The sequence below is a fragment of the Oncorhynchus nerka genome, linkage group LG15 (genome assembly GCF_034236695.1).
Source record: "Oncorhynchus nerka isolate Pitt River linkage group LG15, Oner_Uvic_2.0, whole genome shotgun sequence".
Taxonomy (NCBI): domain Eukaryota; kingdom Metazoa; phylum Chordata; class Actinopteri; order Salmoniformes; family Salmonidae; genus Oncorhynchus; species Oncorhynchus nerka.
Window position 1 is genome coordinate 70,969,399 of NC_088410.1, and position 22,455 is coordinate 70,991,853.

At 52.4% G+C, this 22,455-nt stretch overlaps 1 protein-coding gene across 4 annotated transcripts in view; it reads right to left on the minus strand.

Moving 5' to 3' along the window:
* LOC115119488 (forkhead box protein P4-like) overlaps nucleotides 1-22,455 on the minus strand; it is a 180,648-nt gene that overhangs the window by 7,218 nt on the left and 150,975 nt on the right. For 2 of the 4 annotated variants that reach the window (XM_065001867.1, XM_065001866.1), the window contains exons 10-15: nucleotides 16,636-16,723; nucleotides 13,944-14,027; nucleotides 9,278-9,527; nucleotides 9,005-9,081; nucleotides 8,700-8,801; nucleotides 4,726-4,847 (exon numbers count right to left, since the gene is read on the minus strand). In XM_065001867.1, the coding sequence (XP_064857939.1) occupies nucleotides 4,726-4,847; nucleotides 8,700-8,801; nucleotides 9,005-9,081; nucleotides 9,278-9,527; nucleotides 13,944-14,027; nucleotides 16,636-16,723 (723 nt within the window). The remainder of the gene's footprint in view (nucleotides 1-4,725; nucleotides 4,848-8,699; nucleotides 8,802-9,004; nucleotides 9,082-9,277; nucleotides 9,528-13,943; nucleotides 14,028-16,635; nucleotides 16,724-22,455) is intronic. The other 2 variants (XM_065001869.1, XM_065001868.1) reach the window with 1 other exon arrangement.

Consider the following 22,455-nt stretch of genomic DNA (forward strand, 5'->3'; position numbering starts at 1 on the left):
GTAAAGAGAGAGGTAGAAGAGAAAGAGAGAGGGGGTAAAGAGAGAGGTAGAAGAGAAAAGAGAGAGAGAGAGAGAGAGGGGGTAAAGAGAGAGGTAGAAGAGAAAGAGAGAGAGAGAGAGAGGGGGTAAAGAGAGAGTAGAAGAGAAAGAGAGAGGGGGTAAAGAGAGAAGAAGAGAAAGAGAGAGAAAGAGAGAGAGGGGGTAAAGAGAGAGGTAGAAAGAGAGAGAGAGAGAGAGTAGAAGAGAAAAAGAGAGAGAGAGAGAGGGGTAAAGAGAGAGGTAGAAGAGAAAGAGAGAGAGAGAGAGAGGGGGTAAAGAGAGAGAAGAGAAAGAGAGAGGGGGTAAAGAGAGAGGTAGAAGAGAAAGAGAGAGAAAGAGAGAGGGGGCAAAGAGAGAGGTAGAAGAGAAAGAGAGAGAGAAAGAGAGAGGGGTAAAGAGAGAGGTAGAAGAGAGAGAAAGAGAGAGGGGAGAAAGAGAGAGAGAGAGAAAGAGAGAGGTAGAAGAGAAAGAGAGAGAGAAGAGAGGGGGTAAAGAGAGAGGTAGAAGAGAAAGAGAGAGGGGGTAAAGAGAGGTAGAAGAAAGAGAGAGAGAGAGAGAGAGTAGAAGAGAAAGAGGTAAAGAGAGAGGTAGAAGAGAAAGAAGAGAAAAAAGAGAGAGAGAAAGAGAGAGGGGTAAAGAGAGAGGTAGAAGAGAAAGAGAGAGAGAAAGAGAGAGGGGGTAAAGAGAGAGGTAGAAGAGAAAGAGAGAGAGAAAGAGAGAGGGGTAAAGAGAGTAGAAGAGAAAGAGAGAGAGAAAGAGAGAGGGGGTAAAGAGAGAGGTAGAAGAGAAAGAGAGAGGGGTAAAGAGAGAGGTAGAAGAGAAAGAGAGAGAGAGAGAGAGAGAGGGGGTAAAGAGAGAGGTAGAAGAGAAAGAGAGAGAGAGAGAGAGGGGGTAAAGAGAGAGGTAGAAGAGAAAGAGAGAGGGGTAAAGAGAGAGGTAGAAGAGAAAGAGAGAGAGAAAGATAGAGGGGGTAAAGAGAGAGGTAGAAGAGAAAGAGAGAGAGAAAGAGAGAGGGGGTAAAGAGAGAGGTAGAAGAGAAAGAGAGAGAGAAAGAGAGAGGGGGCAAAAGAGAGGTAGAAGAGAAAGAGAGAGAGAAAGAGAGAGGGGGTAAAGAGAGAGGTAGAAAGAAAGAGAGAGAGAAAGAGAGGGGGTAAAGAGAGGTAGAAGAGAAAAGAGAGAGAAAGAGAGAGGTAGAAGAGAAAGAGAGAGAGAAAGAGAGGGAGTAAAAGAGAGGTAGAAGAGAAAGAGAGAGGGGGTAAAGAGAGAGGTAGAAGAGAAAAGAGAGAGAGAGAGAGAGAGGGGTAAAGAGAGAGGTAGAAGAGAAAGAGAGAGAGAGAGAGAGAGGGGGTAAAGAGAGAGGTAGAAGAGAAAAGAGAGGGGGTAAAGAGAGAGGTAGAAGAGAAAGAGAGAGAGAAAGAGAGAGGGGGTAAAGAGAGAGGTAGAAGAGAAAGAGAGAGAGAGAGAGAGGTAGAAGAGAAAGAGAGAGAGAGAGAGAGGGGTAAAGAGAGAGGTAGAAGAGAAAGAGAGAGAGAGAGAGAGGGGGTAAAGAGAGAGGTAGAAGAGAAAGAGAGAGGGGGTAAAGAGAGAGGTAGAAGAGAAAGAGAGAGAGAAAGAGAGAGGGGGCAAAGAGAGAGGTAGAAGAGAAAGAGAGAGAGAAAGAGAGAGGGGTAAAGAGAGAGGTAGAAGAGAAAGAGAGAGAGAAAGAGAGAGGGGGTAAAGAGAGGTAGAAGAGAAAGAGAGAGAGAAAGAGAGAGGTAGAAGAGAAAGAGAGAGAGAAAGAGAGGGGGTAAAGAGAGAGGTAGAAGAGAAAGAGAGAGGGGGTAAAAGAGAGGTAGAAGAGAAAGAGAGAGAGAGAGAGAGGGGGTAAAGAGAGAGGTAGAAGAGAAAGAGAGAGGGGGTAAAGAGAGAGGTAGAAGAGAAAAGAGAGAGAAAGAGAGAGGGGTAAAGAGAGAGGTAGAAGAGAAAGAGAGAGAGAAAGAGAGAGGGGGTAAAGAGAGAGGTAGAAGAGAAAGAGAGAGAGAAAGAGAGAGGGGGTAAAGAGAGAGGTAGAAGAGAAAGAGAGAGAGAAAGATATGGGGGGAATGGAAATAAACACATATTGACAACATGTGTGCAGAAGAGTTGGTCCAGCCAAAAACAACTAACAAGTGCAACAAACACACCTGCTACACACAGACACATACACACATACTGTAAACAGATGCTCTACACACACACACACACACACACACACACACACACACACACACACACACACACACACACACACACACACACACATTGGTTCCAAGTCTCTGATATCTGTTGTGCAGGTGTGTATGTGTGTGTGTGTGTGTACAAGTGTGTGTGTACAAGTGTGTGTGTGTGTTTGATTGTGTAATTTGTCCTGATTTCTCTGGAAGTTGGAAGGAAAGCTGTTTACACACCCTAACAAGCCTCTGTCCTCCGTGTCTGTGTGAATATTTGATTACACATGCTAGCAAACTTGCAGCATACACAGCCACACAGTAATGGTGCCGACAAATGGGAAATACACACACACACACACACACACACACACACACACACACACACACACACACACACACACACACACACACACACACACAGACACACACACACAGACACACACACAGACACACACACACACACACAGACACACACACACAGACACACACACACAGACACACACACACAGACACACACACAGACACACAGACACACACACACAGACACGCACACACAGACACACACAGACTGAATTTTGATTATATTGATTATATCACTGATCTATACACAAAACCCCATAATGTCAAAGTAGAGTGTTATTTTTTAGATTTTTGAAATTAATAAAACAAATAAAGTTGAAATGTCTTGCGTCAATAAGTATTCAAGGACTTTGTTATGGCAAGCCTAAATAAGTTCAGGATAAAAAATGTGCTTAACAAATCGCATAGTAAGTTGCATGGACTCATTTCTTGTTAAATAATAATATGATTTTTGAATAACTATCCCATCTTTTTACCCCAAACAGTCAAATAAAGGTTAAATTAAATAAAGAATACAATTATTTGTAAGGTCCCTCAATCGAGAATTGAATTTTCAAGCACAGATTTAACCACATTTACCAGGGAGGTTTCAATGCCTCGCAAAGAAGGCCACAGATTGGTAGAAAAACAATAGATGATGAATATGCCTTTGAGCATGGTGAAGTTATTAAATAGGCTTTCGGTGGTGTATCAATACACCCAGTCACTACAAAGATACAGGCGTCCTTCCTAGGAAGGAAACTGCTCAGGGATTTCACCATGAGGCCAATGATGATTTTAAACAGTTATAGAATGTAATGGCTGTGATATGAGAAAAACTGAGGATGCATCCTGTTTGAAATAAGGCACTTAAGTAATCCTACAAAAAATGAACTTTTTGTCCTTAATAAAAAGCCTTATCTTTGGTGCAAATCCAACACAACACATCACTGAGTATCACTGTACCACTCTTCATATTTTCAAGCATGGTGGTGGCTGCATCATGTTATGGGTATGCTTATCATTGGCAAGGACTAGGGAATTCTTTAGGATAAAGATAAAGGAAATACAGCTATAATAACAGGCAAAATGTGGAAGATGAGGAAGGCCTGGTTCAGTCAGCTTTCTAACACACACTGGGAGACGAATTCCCCTTTCAGCAGTTCAATGGTACAGCGGTCTAAGGCACTGCATCTCAGTGCTAGAGGCATCACTACAGACCCCGGTTTTATTCCAAGCTGTATCACAACCGGCTGTGATTGGGAGTCCCATAGGGCGGTGCACAATTGGCCCAGCGTCGTCCGGGTTTAGCCGGGCTAGGCTGTCATTGTAAATAAGAATTTGTTCTTATCTGACTTATAACATAAAAAAATAAAATAAAATAATCTAAAACACAAATCTACACTGGAGTTGCTTACTAATACGACATTGAATATTCCTGAGTGGCCGAGTTACAGTTTTGACTTAAATTAGCTTGAAAATCTATGGAAAGACTTGAAAATGGGTGTCTAACAATGATCAACAATCAACTTGACAGAGCTTGAATAATTTCTAAAAGAATAATGGGCAAATATTGTACAATCCAGGTGTGGAAAGCTCTTAGAGACTTACCCAGAAAGACTCACAGCTGTAATCACCATAAAATGTGCTTCTACAAAGTATTGACTTAGGGGTGTGAATACTTATGGAAATAAGTATTGTTATGTTATGTTTATCTATTTTTTAATATACATTTGCAAACATTTCTAAAAACATGTTTTCAGTTTATCATTATGGGGTATTGTGTGAAGATGGGTGAGAAAAAAATGTATTTAATCTATTTTGAATTCAGGCTGTAACACAACATAATGTGGAATAAGTCAAGGGGTATGAATACTTTCTGAAGGCACTGCATGCATATCATCTATCGGGGCCAGGGCTGACTGGCTGGCTGACTGGCTGGCTGACTGGCTGGCTGGCTGACTGGCTGGCTGACTGGCTGGCTGACTGGCTGGCTGACTGGCAGGCTGACTGGCTGGCTGGCTGACTGGCTGGCTGGCTGGCTGGCTGACTGGCTGGCTGACTGGCTGGCTGGCTGGCTGACTGGCTGGCTGGCTGGCTGGCTGGCTGACTGGCTGGCTGGCTGGCAGGTAGATAAATGTGTGTGATGAGTTTATACCCAGTCATCTTTGGTGGTCTTCTCTTTTGGTATTCCACTTCGTCCACCGTCCACACGGCCCCCTTCACGTTCTCCACCCTCACAAAACACTTATGCAGACTCAGGTTGTGGCGCACAGCATTCTGAACAGAGGAAAAGAAAGAGACGGAGAGAGGGAGATAGAGATAGAGAGGGGGGGAGTGAAGGAGATAAAGACCATCCGATTTGAAGAATAATTTGCTTTCTTAAACACGAGGAATTCGTGCCTAAAAACAGCACTCTGTAACGGTTACTTCAGTTATACTGAAGAGAGCCAAATACGACAAAACCCTGCTCAGACAAATAACGAATGACTCGTGGACACACACACACACACACACACACACACACACACACACTACAGACAAAAACACTTTTGTCTGGGCCGTGTAAAATAAGACAAGGATGTGTATCCCCTCCCCTGTTTATTTTTTTTTTTTACATTTCTGTAATCAGCCACAATCCACCCACCCCCACACACACCACTATCTGTGGCTCACTCCCCTAGGGATAATCTTCTCTTTTCATCTACTATTTGTAGTTTGTTCATGCCCAATTTCATTACCAATTTTAATTTGTCTATAATTAAATCCTGCATATTTTCTCTGACACGCTTTTTTAATCCATGAGAGAGGGACAGGCAGAGCGTGCATCACTCCTCACCGTAATTACACACACACACATACATACACACATACGTAATTACACGAGCCATAATCAGCCCCAGACACCCCCCTCTCTCCTTCGAGTTGCGATGCTCAGTTTTGTAAATGAGTATGACCCCAATCTCAGCCCGCCACCCTTCCATCGCGGCTCCTCTGCTATTCATTGCTATTTGCATTTGGCTCCGTGATGAAAGCCTAATTCTCCCAGTTAAAACATTAGCAGTCATTTACAGCAGGTCACAGCACATGCACCCCCCCTCCCCCCTCAACACAACACACCCTGGAGAGGAGAGAGAGACGTGTAGAGAGGAGAGGGGCGAGAGAGAGACGTGTAGAGGAGAGAGGGGCGAGAGAGAGAGATGTGTAGAGGAGAGGGGCGAGAGAGAGAGAGACGTGTAGAGAGGAGAAGGGCGAGAGAGAGAGACGTGTAGAGAGGAGAAGGGCGAGAGAGAGAGACGTGTAGAGGAGAGGGGCGAGAGAGAGAGAGACGTGTAGAGGAGAGAGGGGCGAGAGAGAGAGAGACGTGTAGAGGAGAGGGGGTGAGAGAGAGAGAGACGTGTAGAGGAGAGGGGGTGAGAGAGAGAGAGAGACGTGTAGAGGAGAGGGGGTGAGAGAGAGAGAGAGACGTGTAGAGGAGAGGGGCGAGAGAGAGAGACGTGTAGAGGAGAGGGGGTGAGAGAGAGACGTGTAGAGGAGAGAGGGTGAGAGAGAGAGACGTGTAGAGGAGAGGGGCGAGAGAGAGAGACGTGTAGAGGAGAGGGGCGAGAGAGAGAGACGTGTAGAGGAGAGAGGGGCGAGAGAGAGAGATGTGTAGAGAGGAGAAGGGCGAGAGAGAGAGACGTGTAGAGAGGAGAAGGGCGAGAGAGAGAGACGTGTAGAGGAGAGGGGCGAGAGAGAGAGAGACGTGTAGAGGAGAGAGGGGCGAGAGAGCGAGAGACGTGTAGAGGAGAGGGGGTGAGAGAGAGACGTGTAGAGAGGAGGGGTGAGAGAGAGAGAGACGTGTAGAGGAGAGGGGTGAGAGAGAGAGAGAGACGTGTAGAGGAGAGGGGGTGAGAGAGAGAGACGTGTAGAGGAGAGGGGCGAGAGAGGGAGAGACGTGTAGAGGAGAGGGGCGAGAGAGAGAGACGTGTAGAGGAGAGAGGGGAAGAGAGAGAGATGTGTAGAGGAGAGGGGCGAAAGAGAGAGAGACATGTAGAGAGGAGAAGGGCGAGAGAGAGAGACGTGTAGAGAAGAGAAGGGCGAGAGAGAGAGACGTGTAGAGGAGAGGGGCGAGAGAGAGAGAGACGTGTAGAGGAGAGGGGCGAGAGAGAGAGAGAGACGTGTAGAGGAGAGGGGTGAGAGAGAGACGTGTAGAGAGGAGGGGGTGAGAGAGAGAGAGACGTGTAGAGGAGAGGGGGTGAGAGAGAGAGAGAGACGTGTAGAGGAGAGGGGCGAGAGAGAGAGACGTGTAGAGGAGAGAGGGGCGAGAGAGAGAGAGACGTGTAGAGGAGAGGGGGTGAGTGTGGGAAAGGAGAGAAGGGATACAGATGGAATAGAGGGCTAATGCTAGAGGTAGTATTGGAGAAAGGTAAGGGTACAGTTAGGGGGGTACAGAGGGAATGAGACTGGGGGTGGGGAGAGGAGAGTAGGGCTGTTAGAGAAAAGGATGATGGGTAGGGACTTGTGTCAAATGGGAGGTGGCGTGTGTGTGTCACAGCGCCCACACAACAGACTGGTAGTTCTTACCTTTCAGCATACACCCCTTCAGTTATTGTCCTCAATGTGATATTAGAATGCTTAAAAGTACCATGTTGGCACCAGCAGTTCAAGATAGACTCTAAAATGGTCTTATTGGATGAGCCACATCCTGTTGAATGTGAACCTGCTCTCTACCCATAAAAATACATTCTCAAACATATTCAGAACCTTGGAGAAATTAAATCATATTCTGTTTAACTCTGACTGGACACCTCTCCTTCTACTTCTCTTGCTCTCTCTCTCTCTCTCTCCCTCCCTCATCCCTCTCTCCCTCCCTCTCTCTCTCATCCCTCCCCCCCCCTCATCCCTCTCTCCCTCCCTCTCTCTGATCAATGTCTTCCAGTGGCTGACACTAGCTCTCCTCATGAAATATCCAGGCCCATTAAAGGACATACATCTTCCTCTATATTTAATACAGGCCAAACCTCAGGATATTTCATACATATATAAATATATAAAGGTAGATAGATCTATATTTAAAGGGCCGGGTCTAGGTAGAGAGGAAGTGGGAGAATATATGATTTGCTAAATTTCATAAAAGTGAGATGCGGAGGCAAAGATATTCCTGGCTGGCATCTCTCTCCCTCCCCACCTCAGTTCAAGGCTATTAGTGCAAGGCTCGGGCCGTGACACCGCCTCTTCACCCCTCCTCTCGTCTGTCTCTCTGGAGGAGCTGACACTCAAATTAGATGGAGGCTCCAGTAGAAATGGGTCAGCACCTACACAGTCACGTTCCAGACAGGTGTGCGAGTGTGTGTTTGTATGTGTGTGTGTGTGTGTGTGTGTGTGTGTGTGTGTGTGTGTGTGTGTGTGTGTGAGTCATAGACTGCGAGAGTGAGTGTGTGTGAGAATGTGTGTGTGTGAGAAACTATTGAGTGTGTGTGACTCTGTAATGACGCTGTGTGATAGTGAGGTGTGTTTCCACTGAGCTAAGTGGAACCGTCTTCGTAGGCCACAGAACTCTCCGGAAGACCAGGAGGGAGTGAAGAAGAGGGAAGGAGGGAGAAGGGAGGGAGGAGGGAGGGAAGGGAGAGGGAAGAAAATGGGAGAGAGGGAGGGTGGAGGGAGAGAAGAAAAAGAGGGGGGTGGAGGAAGAGAGGGGGAGGGAGAGAGGGAGGAAGGTAGGGATGGAGGGAGAGAGGGGGGGAGAGGGGGGAGGGAGGGGAGGGAGGAAGGGAGAGATGGAGGGAGAGAGGGGGGGGGAGAAGGGAGATGGAAGGAGGGAGGAGGATGGAGGTGGGATAAGTCAAATCTAACACCTCTCTGTGAAGAAACACAGCCACATGGAGTGAGTCCACACACTTACGCACACACACACTCCACTCAGGGCATTGTGGGTAAAATGGCTTATAATCATCAAAACAGCTTGGTGTTTCAATGGCCATGTCAGTTTTTGAGGCTGCCGAGTGTGTGAGTGTGTGGGTGTGTGTGTGAGGAGGAATATTGTCTAATCTTTGTGTATGGATGTTCAGTGTGTGTGCATGTGTCTACAGTAGGTGAGTGACCTCATGTCTATGCGGAGGAGTGTGTGTGTAAGAATGTGTGTGGACTCACCTTCCATGTGGCTGTGTTTCTCCTGAAGTAGGCGAACATTCGTGTAAACCAGTTATAGATCTCATTAAGAGTCAGCTGCATGTCTGGAGCCTCCAGAATGGCCTACAGAGAGACAGAGAGGGAACAACATTAGACAACGTCTCAACGGAGCTACCAATGGTTCACACAACTAAAAAGAGAGTAGAGGAAGGAGGCGAGAAGGATGGAAGGAGGAGGGGAGAGAATTTGAGTGGGTAGGGTAGGAGAAAAGCAAGATGAGAGGCGATGACAGGAAGAGAAAAGGAGAATAAAAGGAGGAGACTTACATGGCGTATGAGAGAGGCGTAGGTGAAGGGAGGTCTGACATCAGCGTTCTTATAGAACTCACAGTTCTGCGCCAGCTCTACAGAGAAAACACACACTGTGTTAGTCCTTGATAGGTGTGTGTGTGTGTGTGTGTGTGTGTCTGTGTGTGTGTGTGTGTGTGTGTGTCTGTGTGTGTGTGTGTGTGTGTCTGTGTGTGTGTGTGTGTGTGTGTGTATATACCAGTATGCTTGTATAGATTTCCAAATGTGTGTGTTGGAGGGCTGTATGCATACCCTCTCGTATACCTGAGGCGATGGGGGTGCAGAACTTGTCAGCGATGCGCCTGCGTATGGGTCCCACGCCGTGCGGGTGTGAGTGTGAGTGTGAGTGTGAGTGTGAGTGCAGGCTGGAGGAGCTGATGACAGAGGGGCCCTGGCGGACCGGGGTAATAGGGGCGGCGGCGGAGGTGGGGGGGTGAGGTAGACCCTCGGGGTACACATCGCTCTCCCTCTTCAGCAGGGAGCCACTGGACGCCAGGTTCAGCTGGGGAGGAACAGGATGTGACATCATCAAATAGGGACCATCATCAACAATATTCATGGTTCCACCTTGCCCTTTGGTAGGATAGATGGACAGTTAGCTATGCTGCTTGGATTTATACAAACCTTTAATCCACATCGACACAGAGACAAAGAGACATGAGCGATGCCAGCTGGCACAAAGACTATCTATCATAAGATCACCAACTCTGCCAGCGGAGAGCAAAACAAAGACCTCAGACTCAGTTACACAGACACACAATGCAATTAGTCCTCAGTGAACAAAAAACAAAACAAAGCAAGAGATGGGAGTGTGTATGTGTGTGGACGCCTCTGTGGTCACACACACACAGACGCACACACAGCGGTGGCACGCTCTCTTCATGGCCCAGCTCGGCCCAATTAGGCAGAGCCCACAGGAGCAACGGGAACTGGAAACCAGTCCTCTGAGTCGCTCAGGGACACTTTTCCAAGGGCTGCTAGTTTAGAGCTAATTAAAACGATTGTGTTTGTGTGTGTGCGTGTGTGAGTGTGTGTGTGTGAGAGAGAGACAGAGAGAGGGGGGGGGGGGGGGGTACTCTGATCATCTCTGTCTTCTTTCCTTTCTCTCTCTCCCTCATCTCTCTCTTTCTTCACCTTCCCTCCTATTTCTCCTTCTCTTATCTTTCCAGTCATGACCAGCCCCCACCTCCTACGTGTCCTCTCCCTGTCTGCTCCAGAGGAGGGGTCTGTACCATTCTGACTGATTAGGGGTCAGGCCTGTTTAACTGCTACTTCATTAGCTCTGGAAATCTGCCTCTTTCTCTCCAGCCCTTCATTCTCTCTCTTTCCATCCCCCTGTTAAACAGGTACTTCATTAGCTGTGGACCTGCCACATCACCAAGGCAACACCACAACCCTCTTAATTGAGGGCAAGCTTTGTTTCCATTATGAAGACTCCTCCCTTCCAACCCCCTCCTCCAATCTTTGACCCCCAGGCTTGTCTCCCGTGATGACTTAGGACACACCTCTTCCTGATTTCCCATAAGGTGCTAATGACAGCTGATGCTCTGCATTTGTCTCCGCACGCACACACACACACACACACACACACACACACACACACGTCCCACCACTCCACCGCAACCATTTACATCCCCTCAAATTAAGACACTCCACTTCTAATTGACAATTAATTTCAACATCTTCATATTTTAATAAGACTCCTCGTCAATCTGAATAATGAAATATTCATTAGATACCTAATAACAGCCCTGCCTGCGTGCGCCAACCTGCCTGCGCCAACCTGCCTGCCTGCCTGCGCCAACCTGCCTGCCTGCCTGCACCAACCTGCCTGCCTGCGCCAACCTGCCTGCGCCAACCTGCCTGCGCCAACCTGCCTGCCTGCCTGCCTGCGCCAACCTGCCTGCCTGCCTGCGCCAACCTGCCTGCCTGCCTGCGCCAACCTGCCTGCCTGCCTGCGCCAACCTGCCTGCCTGCGCCAACCTGCCTGCCTGCCTGCGCCAACCTGCCTGCCTGCGCCAACCTGCCTGCCTGCGCCAACCTGCCTGCCTGCCTGCGCCAACCTGCCTGCCTGCCTGCGCCAACCTGCCTGCCTGCGCCAACCTGCCTGCCTGCGCCAACCTGCCTGCGCCAACCTGCCTGCCTGCGCCAACCTGCCTGCCTGCGCCAACCTGCCTGCCTGCCTGCACCAACCTGCCTGCCTGCGCCAACCTGCCTGCCTGCGCCAACCTGCCTGCCTGCCTGCGCCAACCTGCCTGCCTGCGCCAACCTGCCTGCCTGCGCCAACCTGCCTGCCTGCGCCAACCTGCCTGCCTGCCTGCGCCAACCTGCCTGCCTGCGCCAACCTGCCTGCCTGCCTGCGCCAACCTGCCTGCCTGCGCCAACCTGCCTGCCTGCCTGCGCCAACCTGCCTGCCTGCGCCAACCTGCCTGCCTGCGCCAACCTGCCTGCCTGCCTGCGCCAACCTGCCTGCCTGCGCCAACCTGCCTGCCTGCCTGCGCCAACCTGCCTGCCTGCGCCAACCTGCCTGCCTGCGCCAACCTGCCTGCCTGCCTGCGCCAACCTGCCTGCCTGCGCCAACCTGCCTGCGCCAACCTGCCTGCCTGCGCCAACCTGCCTGCCTGCGCCAACCTGCCTGCCTGCCTGCGCCAACCTGCCTGCCTGCCTGCGCCAACCTGCCTGCCTGCCTGCGCCAACCTGCCTGCCTGCTCCAACCTGCCTGCCTGCCTGCGCCAACCTGCCTGCGCCAACCTGCCTGCCTGCGCCAACCTGCCTGCCTGCGCCAACCAGCCTGCCTGCCTGCGCCAACCAGCCTGCCTGCCTTCGCCAACCTGCCTGCCTGCCTGCGCCAACCTGCCTGCCTGCACCAACCTGCCTGCCTGCCTGCACCAACCTGCCTGCCTGCGCCAACCTGCCTGCCTGCCTGCACCAACCTGCCTGCATCAACCTGCCTGCCTGCCTGCACCAACCTGCCTGCCTGCCTGCGCCTGCCTGCCTGCCTGCACCAACCTGCCTGCCTGCCTGCCCCAAACTGCCTGCCTGCCTGCACCAACCTGCCTGCCTGCCTGCGCCAACCTGCCTGCGCCAACCTGCCTGCCTGCGCCAACCTGCCTGCCTGCGCCAACCAGCCTGCCTGCCTGCGCCAACCTGCCTGCCTGCCTGCGCCAACCTGCCTGCCTGCGCCAACCTGCCTGCCTGCCTGTGCCAACCTGCCTGCGCCAACCTGCCTGCCTGCGCCAACCTGCCTGCCTGCGCCAACCAGCCTGCCTGCCTGCGCCAACCTGCCTGCCTGCCTGCACCAACCTGCCTGCCTGCCTGCGCCAACCTGCCTGCCTGCACCAACCTGCCTGCCTGCCTGCACCAACCTGCCTGCCTGCCTGCACCAACCTGCCTGCCTGCCTGCGCCAACCTGCCTGCCTGCACCAACCTGCCTGCACCAACCTGCCTGCCTGCCTGCACCAACCTGCCTGCCTGCCTGCGCCTGCCTGCCTGCCTGCACCAACCTGCCTGCCTGCCTGCCCCAAACTGCCTGCCTGCCTGCACCAACCTGCCTGCCTGCCTGCGCCAACCTGCCTGCCTGCCTGCGCCAACCTGCCTGCCTGCACCAACCTGCCTGCCTGCCTGCGCCAACCTGCCTGCCTGCACCAACCTGCCTGCCTGCCTGCACCAACCTGCCTGCCTGCCTGCCTGCGCCAACCTGCCTGCCTGCACCAACCTGCCTGCCTGCCTGCACCAACCTGCCTGCCTGCACCAACCTGCCTGCCTGCCTGCGCCAACCTGCCTGCCTGCACCAACCTGCCTGCACCAACCTGCCTGCCTGCCTGCACCAACCTGCCTGCCTGCCTGCGCCTGCCTGCCTGCCTGCACCAACCTGCCTGCCTGCCTGCCCCAAACTGCCTGCCTGCCTGCACCAACCTGCCTGCCTGCCTGCGCCAACCTGCCTGCCTGCCTGCGCCAACCTGCCTGCCTGCACCAACCTGCCTGCCTGCCTGCGCCAACCTGCCTGCCTGCACCAACCTGCCTGCCTGCCTGCACCAACCTGCCTGCCTGCCTGCGCCAACCTGCCTGCCTGCACCAACCTGCCTGCCTGCCTGCACCAACCTGCCTGCCTGCACCAACCTGCCTGCCTGCCTGCGCCAACCTGCCTGCCTGCACCAACCTGCCTGCCTGCCTGCACCAACCTGCCTGCCTGCCTGCACCAACCTGCCTGCCTGCCTGCGCCAACCTGCCTGCCTGCACCAACCTGCCTGCCTGCCTGCACCAACCTGCCTGCCTGCCTGCACCAACCTGCCTGCCTGCACCAACCTGCCTGCCTGCCTGCACCAACCTGCCTGCCTGCCTGCACCAACCTGCCTGCCTGCCTGCCCAGAGACACACAGCTCCATCCATCAACAGGGCAGACTGACTGATGGCTCGCACACACACACACACACACACACACAGGCACACATGTAATCATGACTACATTATTACATGTTTTATTACTGGGACCTCTGCTCATATATGAATCCAGAACAACAGGCTGTATACATATCTTGTAAACTAACAATTAACTCTATAGATAACCCTAATATATGAATAAATAAATTGTAGTCCACATTTGTAACACTCATCAACAAGGATGCAAACACCAAGACTGACTGGACACACCCCAAAACTCTCAGAAACACAAATATACCTTAGTGGCATCTGCTACAGCACAGTGAGAGGTGAGAGGTGAAAGGTGAGAGTTGAGAGGTAAGACTTGAGAGGTGAGAGTTGAGAGGTGAGAGTTGAGAGGTGAGAGTTGAGAGGTGAGAGTTGAGAGGTGAGAGGTAAGAGTTGAGGGGTGAGAGGTGAGAGTTGAGAGGTGAGAGTTGAGAGGTGAGAGGTGAGAGGTAAGAGTTGAGAGGTGAGAGTTGAGAGGTGAGGTACTCACAGGTTGATTGAAAGGCTTTGGCTCCGAAGGGCGCATGTGCAGGTGGGTCATCATCGCCTGCAGTCGTTCACTCTCCTTGGACAGCTGAGAAACACACACACGCACACGCACACACACACACGCACGCACACACACAAGGACAGTGAAATTACACTATTTTAGTCAATGATTACTATTGTAATAGTAGAGAAGCACAGTAGTAAGGGAAATACGTCATTCTACAGCTTTGCTACAGGCCCCATTCACATGTCTATACTCAGGCCCCATTCACATGTCTAGACTCAGGCCCCATTCACATGTCTATACTCAGGCCCCATTCACATGTCTAGACTCAGGCCCCATTCACATGTCTATACTCAGGCCCCATTCACATGTCTAGACTCAGGCCCCATTCACATGTCTATACTCAGGCCCATTCACATGTCTAGACTCAGGCCCCATTCACATGTCTATACTCAGGCCCCATTCACATGTCTAGACTCAGACCCCATTCACATATCTAGACTCAGGCCCCATTCACATGTCTATACTCAGGCCCCATTCACATGTCTATACTCAGGCCCCATTCACATGTCTAGACTCAGGCCCCATTCACATGTCTAGACTCAGGCCCCATTCAAACAACACTGTTTGTCTTGACGTTAACAGACTAGAGACTTATTCTGATGCTGATTCTCACACTGTGGACTCTTCATAAAATCCAATCAAGCCACATCAGTGTCAATGCTTCCCATTACACCAGTAAAACACAGATATTTAGGAGAGGGTGTGACGTACAAGAGAAAGAGGCACCCCCTTCGTCTATGATTTAACACGTGTGTAGTGTGTGTATGAGTGTGTGTGTGTGTCTCTGGGCTGTTCTCACTGTCTCACAGCACCAGTATCCCCAGGCAGAGAGAACCCCCTCCCCACACACACCTAACACTATCTCACACGTTATACACACACACACTCACACACACATTACCCTACAGATACACTAGTCCCCGTTTGACATTGCTAACTGGCGTTTAGAGGGAGCTGCTGTGCAATAGCCTGCGGGAAACGTGTGTGTCTGCATGTGTGTGTCTGTATGTGTGTGTCTGTATGTGTGTGTCTGTATGTGTGTGTCTGTATGTGTGTGTCTGTACGTGTGTGTCTGTACGTGTGTGTCTGTATGTGTGTGTCTGTATGTGTGTGTCTGTACGTGTGTGTCTGTATGTGTGTGTCTGTACGTGTGTGTCTGTATGTGTGTGTCTGTATGTGTGTGTCTGTACGTGTGTGTCTGTACGTGTGTGTCTGTACGTGTGTGTCTGTATGTGTGTGTTTATGACAGAATGTGTGTGTCTGTACGTGTGTGTCTGTACGTGTGTGTCTGTACGTGTGTGTCTGTACGTGTGTGTCTGTACGTGTGTGTCTGTACGTGTGTGTCTGTATGTGTGTGTCTGTACGTGTGTGTCTGTACGTGTGTGTCTGTATGTGTGTGTCTGTATGTGTGTGTCTGTACGTGTGTGTCTGTACGTGTGTGTCTGTACGTGTGTGTCTGTATGTGTGTGTTTATGACAGAATGTGTGTGTCTGTACGTGTGTGTCTGTATGTGTGTGTTTATGACAGAATGTGTGTGTGTGTGCATGAGAGGCCTGCAGAAGCTGGCTGAATGAGACCAGCAGTAGGCTGTGTATTAGGGCAGCATTGAGTGAAGTGTGTGTGTGTTAATCTGTGTGTAGGTACTGTAACAGAGCAGTAGTGAGTGGTGATGCCTGGCTGAGGTAGTTGACATGGCAGGGGAAGCAGAGAGGACCGGAGAGCTGATGTGATGTGACACCGCCTGCCTCTCTGTCACGTTGTGTTCCCCAGTGGTGGCTTCAGGCGTGGGGCTAAACACTGTTTACCAGGGGCACCAGGGCCACGGCTAACCCTAAACCCCAGCTCCAGACCCAATACCCTGGGCTTAACACCATGCTGTTTGGGGGTTATTTTGGGAGTGTGTGTGTTTGGCTGCTGGGAGAGAAGTGGGATGTGCCTAATAGACGGGCCGGAAACACACCCATACACTCTTCATCATCTTGATGTGTTCCTCTGACGTCTTGTGCCTTTGTGGGGTAGTGCAGTATGAGAACCATGATACTGTATGATTCAATGCAGTGATATAGCTGGGTAGAATTAGGGGGGAGGTGGCTGAATCAAGTCTCCTCCTCCTTCTCCTCAGTAGTGAGGGACTGGACTGGGCTGGACTGGACTGGGCTGGACTGGGCTGGACTGGGCTGCACTGGACTGGGCTGGGCTGGACTGGGCTGGACTGGACTGGGCTGGGCTGGACTGGGCTGGACTGGGCTGCACTGGGCTGGACTGGGCTGCACTGGACTGGGCTGGGCTGGACTGGGCTGGACTGGGCTGCACTGGACTGGGCTGGACTGGGCTGGACTGGACTGGGCTGGACTGGACTGGATTGGACTGGGCTGGGCTCGACTGGACTGGGCTGGATTGGACTGGGCTGGGCTGGACTGGACTGGACTGGATTGGGCTGGATTGGACTGGGCTGGGCTGGACTGGGCTGGACTGGGAGGTTTATAATTGGGGCCTGTGATGGCAGATTTCCTCTTTTAAATGACAAGCTCCAGTGCTTTCTCTAACCCCCACCCTGACTCAGACAAGTCACAGTCACAGAGAGTGTCTATGTGTGTGTGTGTGTGTGTGTGTGTGTGTAGCCCACCTGTATCTCCAGCTGTTGGACCACCTGCATCTGCACCCTGCACTGGGCCGTGCTGCGGTCATCCAGAGCATGCTCATTGTTCAGATGCCTGAGAGAAGAGAGAGGGAGAGGAAGATAGAGGGAGATGATGACAGAGGGAGAGGAGGATAGAGGGAGATGATGACAGAGGGAGAGGAAGATAGAGGGAGATGACGACAGAGGGAGAGGACAGAGGGAGAGGAGGATAGAGAGGGAGAGGAGGATAGAGAGGGAGAGGAGGATAGAGGGAGATGACAGAGGGAGAGGACAGAGAGGGAGAGGAGGATAGAGAGGGAGAGGAGGATAGAGAGGGAGAGGAGGATAGAGAGGGAGAGGAGGATAGAGGGAGATGACGACAGAGGGAGAGGAGGATAGAGAGGGAGAGGAGGATAGAGGGAGAGGACAGAGGGAGAGGACAGAGGGAGAGGACAGAGGGAGAGGACAGAGGGAGAGGACAGAGGGAGAGGAGGATAGAGGGAGAGGACAGAGGGAGAGGACAGAGGGAGAGGACAGAGGGAGAGGAGGATAGAGGGAGAGGACAGAGGGAGAGGACAGAGGGAGAGGAGGATAGAGGGAGAGGACAGAGGGAGAGGACAGAGGGAGAGGAGGATAGAGAGGAGAGGACAGAGGGAGAGGACAGAGGGAGAGGACAGAGGGAGAGGCAGAGGGAGAGGACAGAGGGAGAGGAGGATAGAGGGAGAGGACAGAGGGAGAGGACAGAGGGAGAGGAGGGTAGAGGGAGAGGACAGAGGGAGAGGACAGAGGGAGAGGACAGAGGGAGAGGACAGAGGGAGAGGAGGATAGAGAGGGAGAGGAGGAGAGAGGGAGAGGACAGAGGGAGAGGACAGAGGGAGAGGAGGATAGAGAGGGAGAGGAGGATAGAGGGAGAGGACAGAGGGAGAGGACAGAGGGAGAGGAGGATAGAGAGGGAGAGGACAGAGGGAGAGGACAGAGGGAGAGGAGGATAGAGAGGGAGAGGAGGATAGAGAGGGAGAGGAGAATAGAGGGAGAGGAGGATAGAGAGGGAGAGGAGGATAGAGGGAGATGACAGAGGGAGAGGACAGAGAGGGAGAGGAGGATAGAGAGGGGAGAGGAGGATAGGAGAGGGAGAGGGAGGACAGAGGGAGAGGAGGATAGAGGGAGAGGACAGAGGGAGAGGAGGATAGGGAGAGGGAGAGGAGGAGAGGAGAGGACAGAGGGGAGAGGACAGAGGGGAGGAGGACAGAGAGGAGAGGACAGAGGGAGAGGAGGATAGAGGGAGAGGACAGAGGGAGAGGACAGAGGGGGAGAGGACAGAGGGAGAGGACAGAGGGGAGGAGGATAGAGAGAGGAGAGGAGAGGGACAGAGGGAGAGGAGGAGGAGAGAGGGAGAGGACAGAGGAGAGGACAGAGGGAGAGGACAGAGAGGACAGAGAGGAGAGAGGAGAGGGAGAGGACAGAGGGAGAGGACAGAGGGAGAGGAGGACAGAGGGAGGAGGACAGAGGGAGAGGACAGAGGGGAGAGGACAGAGGGAGAGGAGGACAGAGGGAGAGGACAGAGGAGAGGAGGAGGAGAGAGGAGAGGAGGGAGAGGGGGAGAGGACAGAGGGGAGAGGACAGAGAGGGAGAGGAGAGAGGGATAGGAGGAGAGGGAGAGGAGAGAGGAGGATAGAGGGAGAGGACAGAGGAGGGACAGAGGGAGAGGACAGAGGAGAGGACAGAGAGGAGGATAGAGGGAGAGGACAGAGGGAGGACAGGGGACAGAGGGGAGAGGACAGAGGGGGAGAGGACAGAGGAGAGGAGGATAGGGGAGAGGAGAGAGGGAGGACAGAGGGAGAGGACAGAGGGAGAGGAGGAGAGAGGGGAGGACAGAGGACAGGGAGAGGACAGAGGGAGAGGAGGAGAGAGGGAGAGGAGAGGACAGAGGAGAGGGAGGGAGGACAGAGGGAGAGGACAGAGGGAGAGGGAGAGAGGGAGAGGGGACAGAGGGAGAGGGAGGATAGAGAGGGAGAGGAGGATAGAGGGAGAGGACAGAGGGAGAGGACAGAGGGAGAGGAGGATAGAGGGGAGAGGAGGAGAGGGGAGAGGACAGAGGGAGAGGACAGAGGGGAGAGGAGGATAGAGGGGAGAGGACAGAGGGAGAGGACAGAGGGAGAGGAGGGAGAGGAGAGGGAGGAGGAGAGGGGGGAGAGGACAGAGGGAGAGGACAGAGGGAGAGGAGGATAGAGGGAGAGGACAGACAGAGGACAGAGAGGAGAGGGAGAGGACAGAGGAGAGAGGGAGAGGGAGAGGATAGAGGAGAGGAGAGGGAGAGGGAGAGGAGAGGACAGAGGGAGAGGAGGATAGGATAGGAGAGGACAGAGGGAGAGGACAGAGGGAGGGAGGATAGAGAGGGAGAGGGGGGAGGACAGAGGAGAGAGGATAGAGAGGAGAGAGGAGGACAGAGGGAGAGGACAGAGGGGAGAGGACAGAGGGGAGGACAGAGGGAGAGGAGGATAGAGGAGAGGAGGACAGAGGGAGAGGACAGAGGGAGGAGGACAGAGAGGGAGAGGAGGATAGAGAGGGAGGGGAGGATAGGGAGGACAGAGGGAGAGGACAGAGGGAGAGGACAGAGGAGAGGAGGATAGAGGGGAGAGGAGGATAGAGGGGAGAGGACAGAGGGAGGACAGAGGGAGAGGAGGATAGAGAGGGAGAGGACAGAGGGAGAGGACAGAGGGGAGAGGAGGACAGAGAGAGGAGAGGAGGATAGAGGGAGAGGGAGGAGAGGACAGAGGAGGACAGAGGGAGAGGAGGATAGAGAGGGGAGGAGGGACAGAGGGAGAGGAGGATAGAGGGAGATGACGACAGAGGGAGAGGACAGAGGGAGAGGAGGATAGAGGGGGAGAGGAGGATAGAGAGGGAGAGGAGGATAGAGGGAGATGACAGAGGGAGAGGAGGATAGAGGGAGAGGACAGAGGGAGAGGAGGATAGAGAGGGAGAGGAGGATAGAGGGAGATGACAGAGGGAGAGGAGGATATAGAGGGAGGGGAGGGGGGAGAGATAGAGGGATACAACTGGGTTATAGCCTGTTAGTGTCACGCAAAACAAATCATATTAATCCATCATTTACTTTCTTCCATATTCACACATATTCAATGTAACACCAGACATATGTGCCACTGTGTGTGTCATTGGAAGAGGACAGTAGGGAGACATGTGACTGTACAGAGTGCAGCAGATACCAACGCTCCACTTCCTGTGATCCCGGCCAATGATGACTTCATATAAATAAATATTCACATTTATGTGACTGCAGATAGTTGTTTATTTTCCTGTTTAGAGTTTTTCAAGAGACCAGAGGGCTTCACACTCCTGTCCAAACAGACACATGGAAACACACACAATAGTGGGTTTGTACCAAACACTTCACAGTATAAACTAGATTTCCTCCTCACAGACAAAACACAACAAAGTCCAAACATGAAAGAGTCAACTGTTGAACTCAGTGTTAAACAAAACAACCAGACAGTTTACACAGTGGAGGAGAGATTGTGTGTCTATTAGTGAGGGGAGGGACTTGTGTAAAAAAGTAAATTACATATGTATATCAGTTCAATATAACCATATTATTTTTAGTGTGTGTGTGTGTGTATTCTGCTCTCTAGTCCATGACCTCAGTGTGAGAGAACACCTGGACATGACCTCAGTGTGGGAGAACACCTGGACATGACCTCAGTGTGGGAGAACACCTGGACATGACCTCAGTGTGGGAGAACACCTGGACATGACCTCAGTGTGGGAGAACACCTGGACATGACCTCAGTGTGGGAGAACACCTGGACATGACCTCAGTGTGGGAGAACACCTGGACATGACCTCAGTGTGAGAGAACACCTGGACATGACCTCAGTGTGGGAGAACACCTGGACATGACCTCAGTGTGGGAGAACACCTGGACATGACCTCAGTGTGGGAGAACACCTGGACATGACCTCAGTGTGGGAGAACACCTGGACATGACCTCAGTGTGGGAGAACACCTGGACATGACCTCAGTGTGGGAGAACACCTGGACATGACCTCAGTGTGGGAGAACACCTGGACATGACCTCAGTGTGGGAGAACACCTGGACATGACCTCAGTGTGGGAGAACACCTGGACATGACCTCAGTGTGGGAGAACACCTGGACATGACCTCAGTGTGGGAGAACACCTGGACATGACCTCTTGTGTGGGAGAACACCTGGACATGACCTCTTGTGTGGGAGAACACATGGACATGACCTCTTGTGTGGGAGAACACCTGGACATGACCTCAGTGTGGGAGAACACCTGGACATGACCTCTTGTGTGGGAGAACACCTGGACATGACCTCAGTGTGAGAGAACACCTGGACATGACCTCAGTGTGGGAGAACACCTGGACATGACCTCAGTGTGGGAGAACACCTGGACATGACCTCAGTGTGGGAGAACACCTGGACATGACCTCAGTGTGGGAGAACACCTGGACATGACCTCATGTGTGGGAGAACACCTGGACATGACCTCAGTGTGGGAGAACACCTGGACATGACATCAGTGTGGGAGAACATCTGGACATGACCTCAGTGTGGGAGAACATCTGGACATGACCTCTTGTGTGGGAGAACACCTGGACATGACCTCAGTGTGAGAGAACACCTGGACATGACCTCTTGTGTGGGTGAACATCTGGACATGACCTCAGTGTGGGAGAAGACCTGGACATGACCTCAGTGTGGGAGAACACCTGGACATGACCTCAGTGTGGGAGAACACCTGGACATGACCTCTTGTGTGGGAGAACACCTGGACATGACCTCAGTGTGGGAGAACACCTGGACATGACCTCAGTGTGGGAGAACACCTGGACATGACCTCTTGTGTGGGAGAACACCTGGACATGACCTCAGTGTGGGTGAACATCTGGACATGACCTCAGTGTGGGAGAACACCTGGACATGACCTCAGTGTGAGAGAACACCTGGACATGACCTCATGTGTGGGTGAACATCTGGACATGACCTCAGTGTGAGAGAACACCTGGACATGACCTCTTGTGTGGGTGAACATCTGGACATGACCTCTTGTGTGGGTGAACATCTGGACATGAGCTCATGTGTTATCATAGCTACAGAGAGAGGTCCAAATCTATGATTTACTCCTAATACACTTCTGCCCTGAAATATGTGTGAGGGTGCACGTGTGTGTGTGTGTGCGTGATTAGATGTTAGTGTGTGTGTGAGATAGAGTGTGTGTGTGAGACAGAGTGTGTGTGAGAGCTAGAGTGTGTGTGTGAGATAGAGTGTGTGTGTGAGACAGAGTGTGTGTGTGTGCTGTGTCTGAATGGCGGTGATGTTTGTTTCCTCTGCTGTGGGAGGATGCGGGACCTTCTGATCTTTCCCAGCGTACTGCTCCCTCTCTCCGTCCCCTTCTCCCTCTCTCTAGCCCATTCTCCCTCTCTCCCTCCCCTTCTCCCTCTCTTCCTCCCATTCTTCCTCTCTCTAACCCATTCTCCCTCTCTCCCTCCCCTTCGTCCTCTCTCTAACCCATTCTCCCTCTCTCCCTCCCCCTTCTCCCTCTCTCCTTCCCATTCTCCCTCTCTCCCTCCCCTTCTCCCTCTCTCCCTCCCCTTCTCCCTCTCTCCCTCCCCTTTTCCCTCTCTCCTTCCCATTCTCCCTCTCTCCCTCCCCTTCTCCTCTCTCCTTCCAATTCTCCCTCTCTCCCTCCCCTTCTCCATCTCCCCTTACCATTCTCCCTCCCCTTCTCCTCTCTCCTTCCCATTCTCCCTCTCTCCCTCCCCTTCTCCCTCTCTCCTTCCCA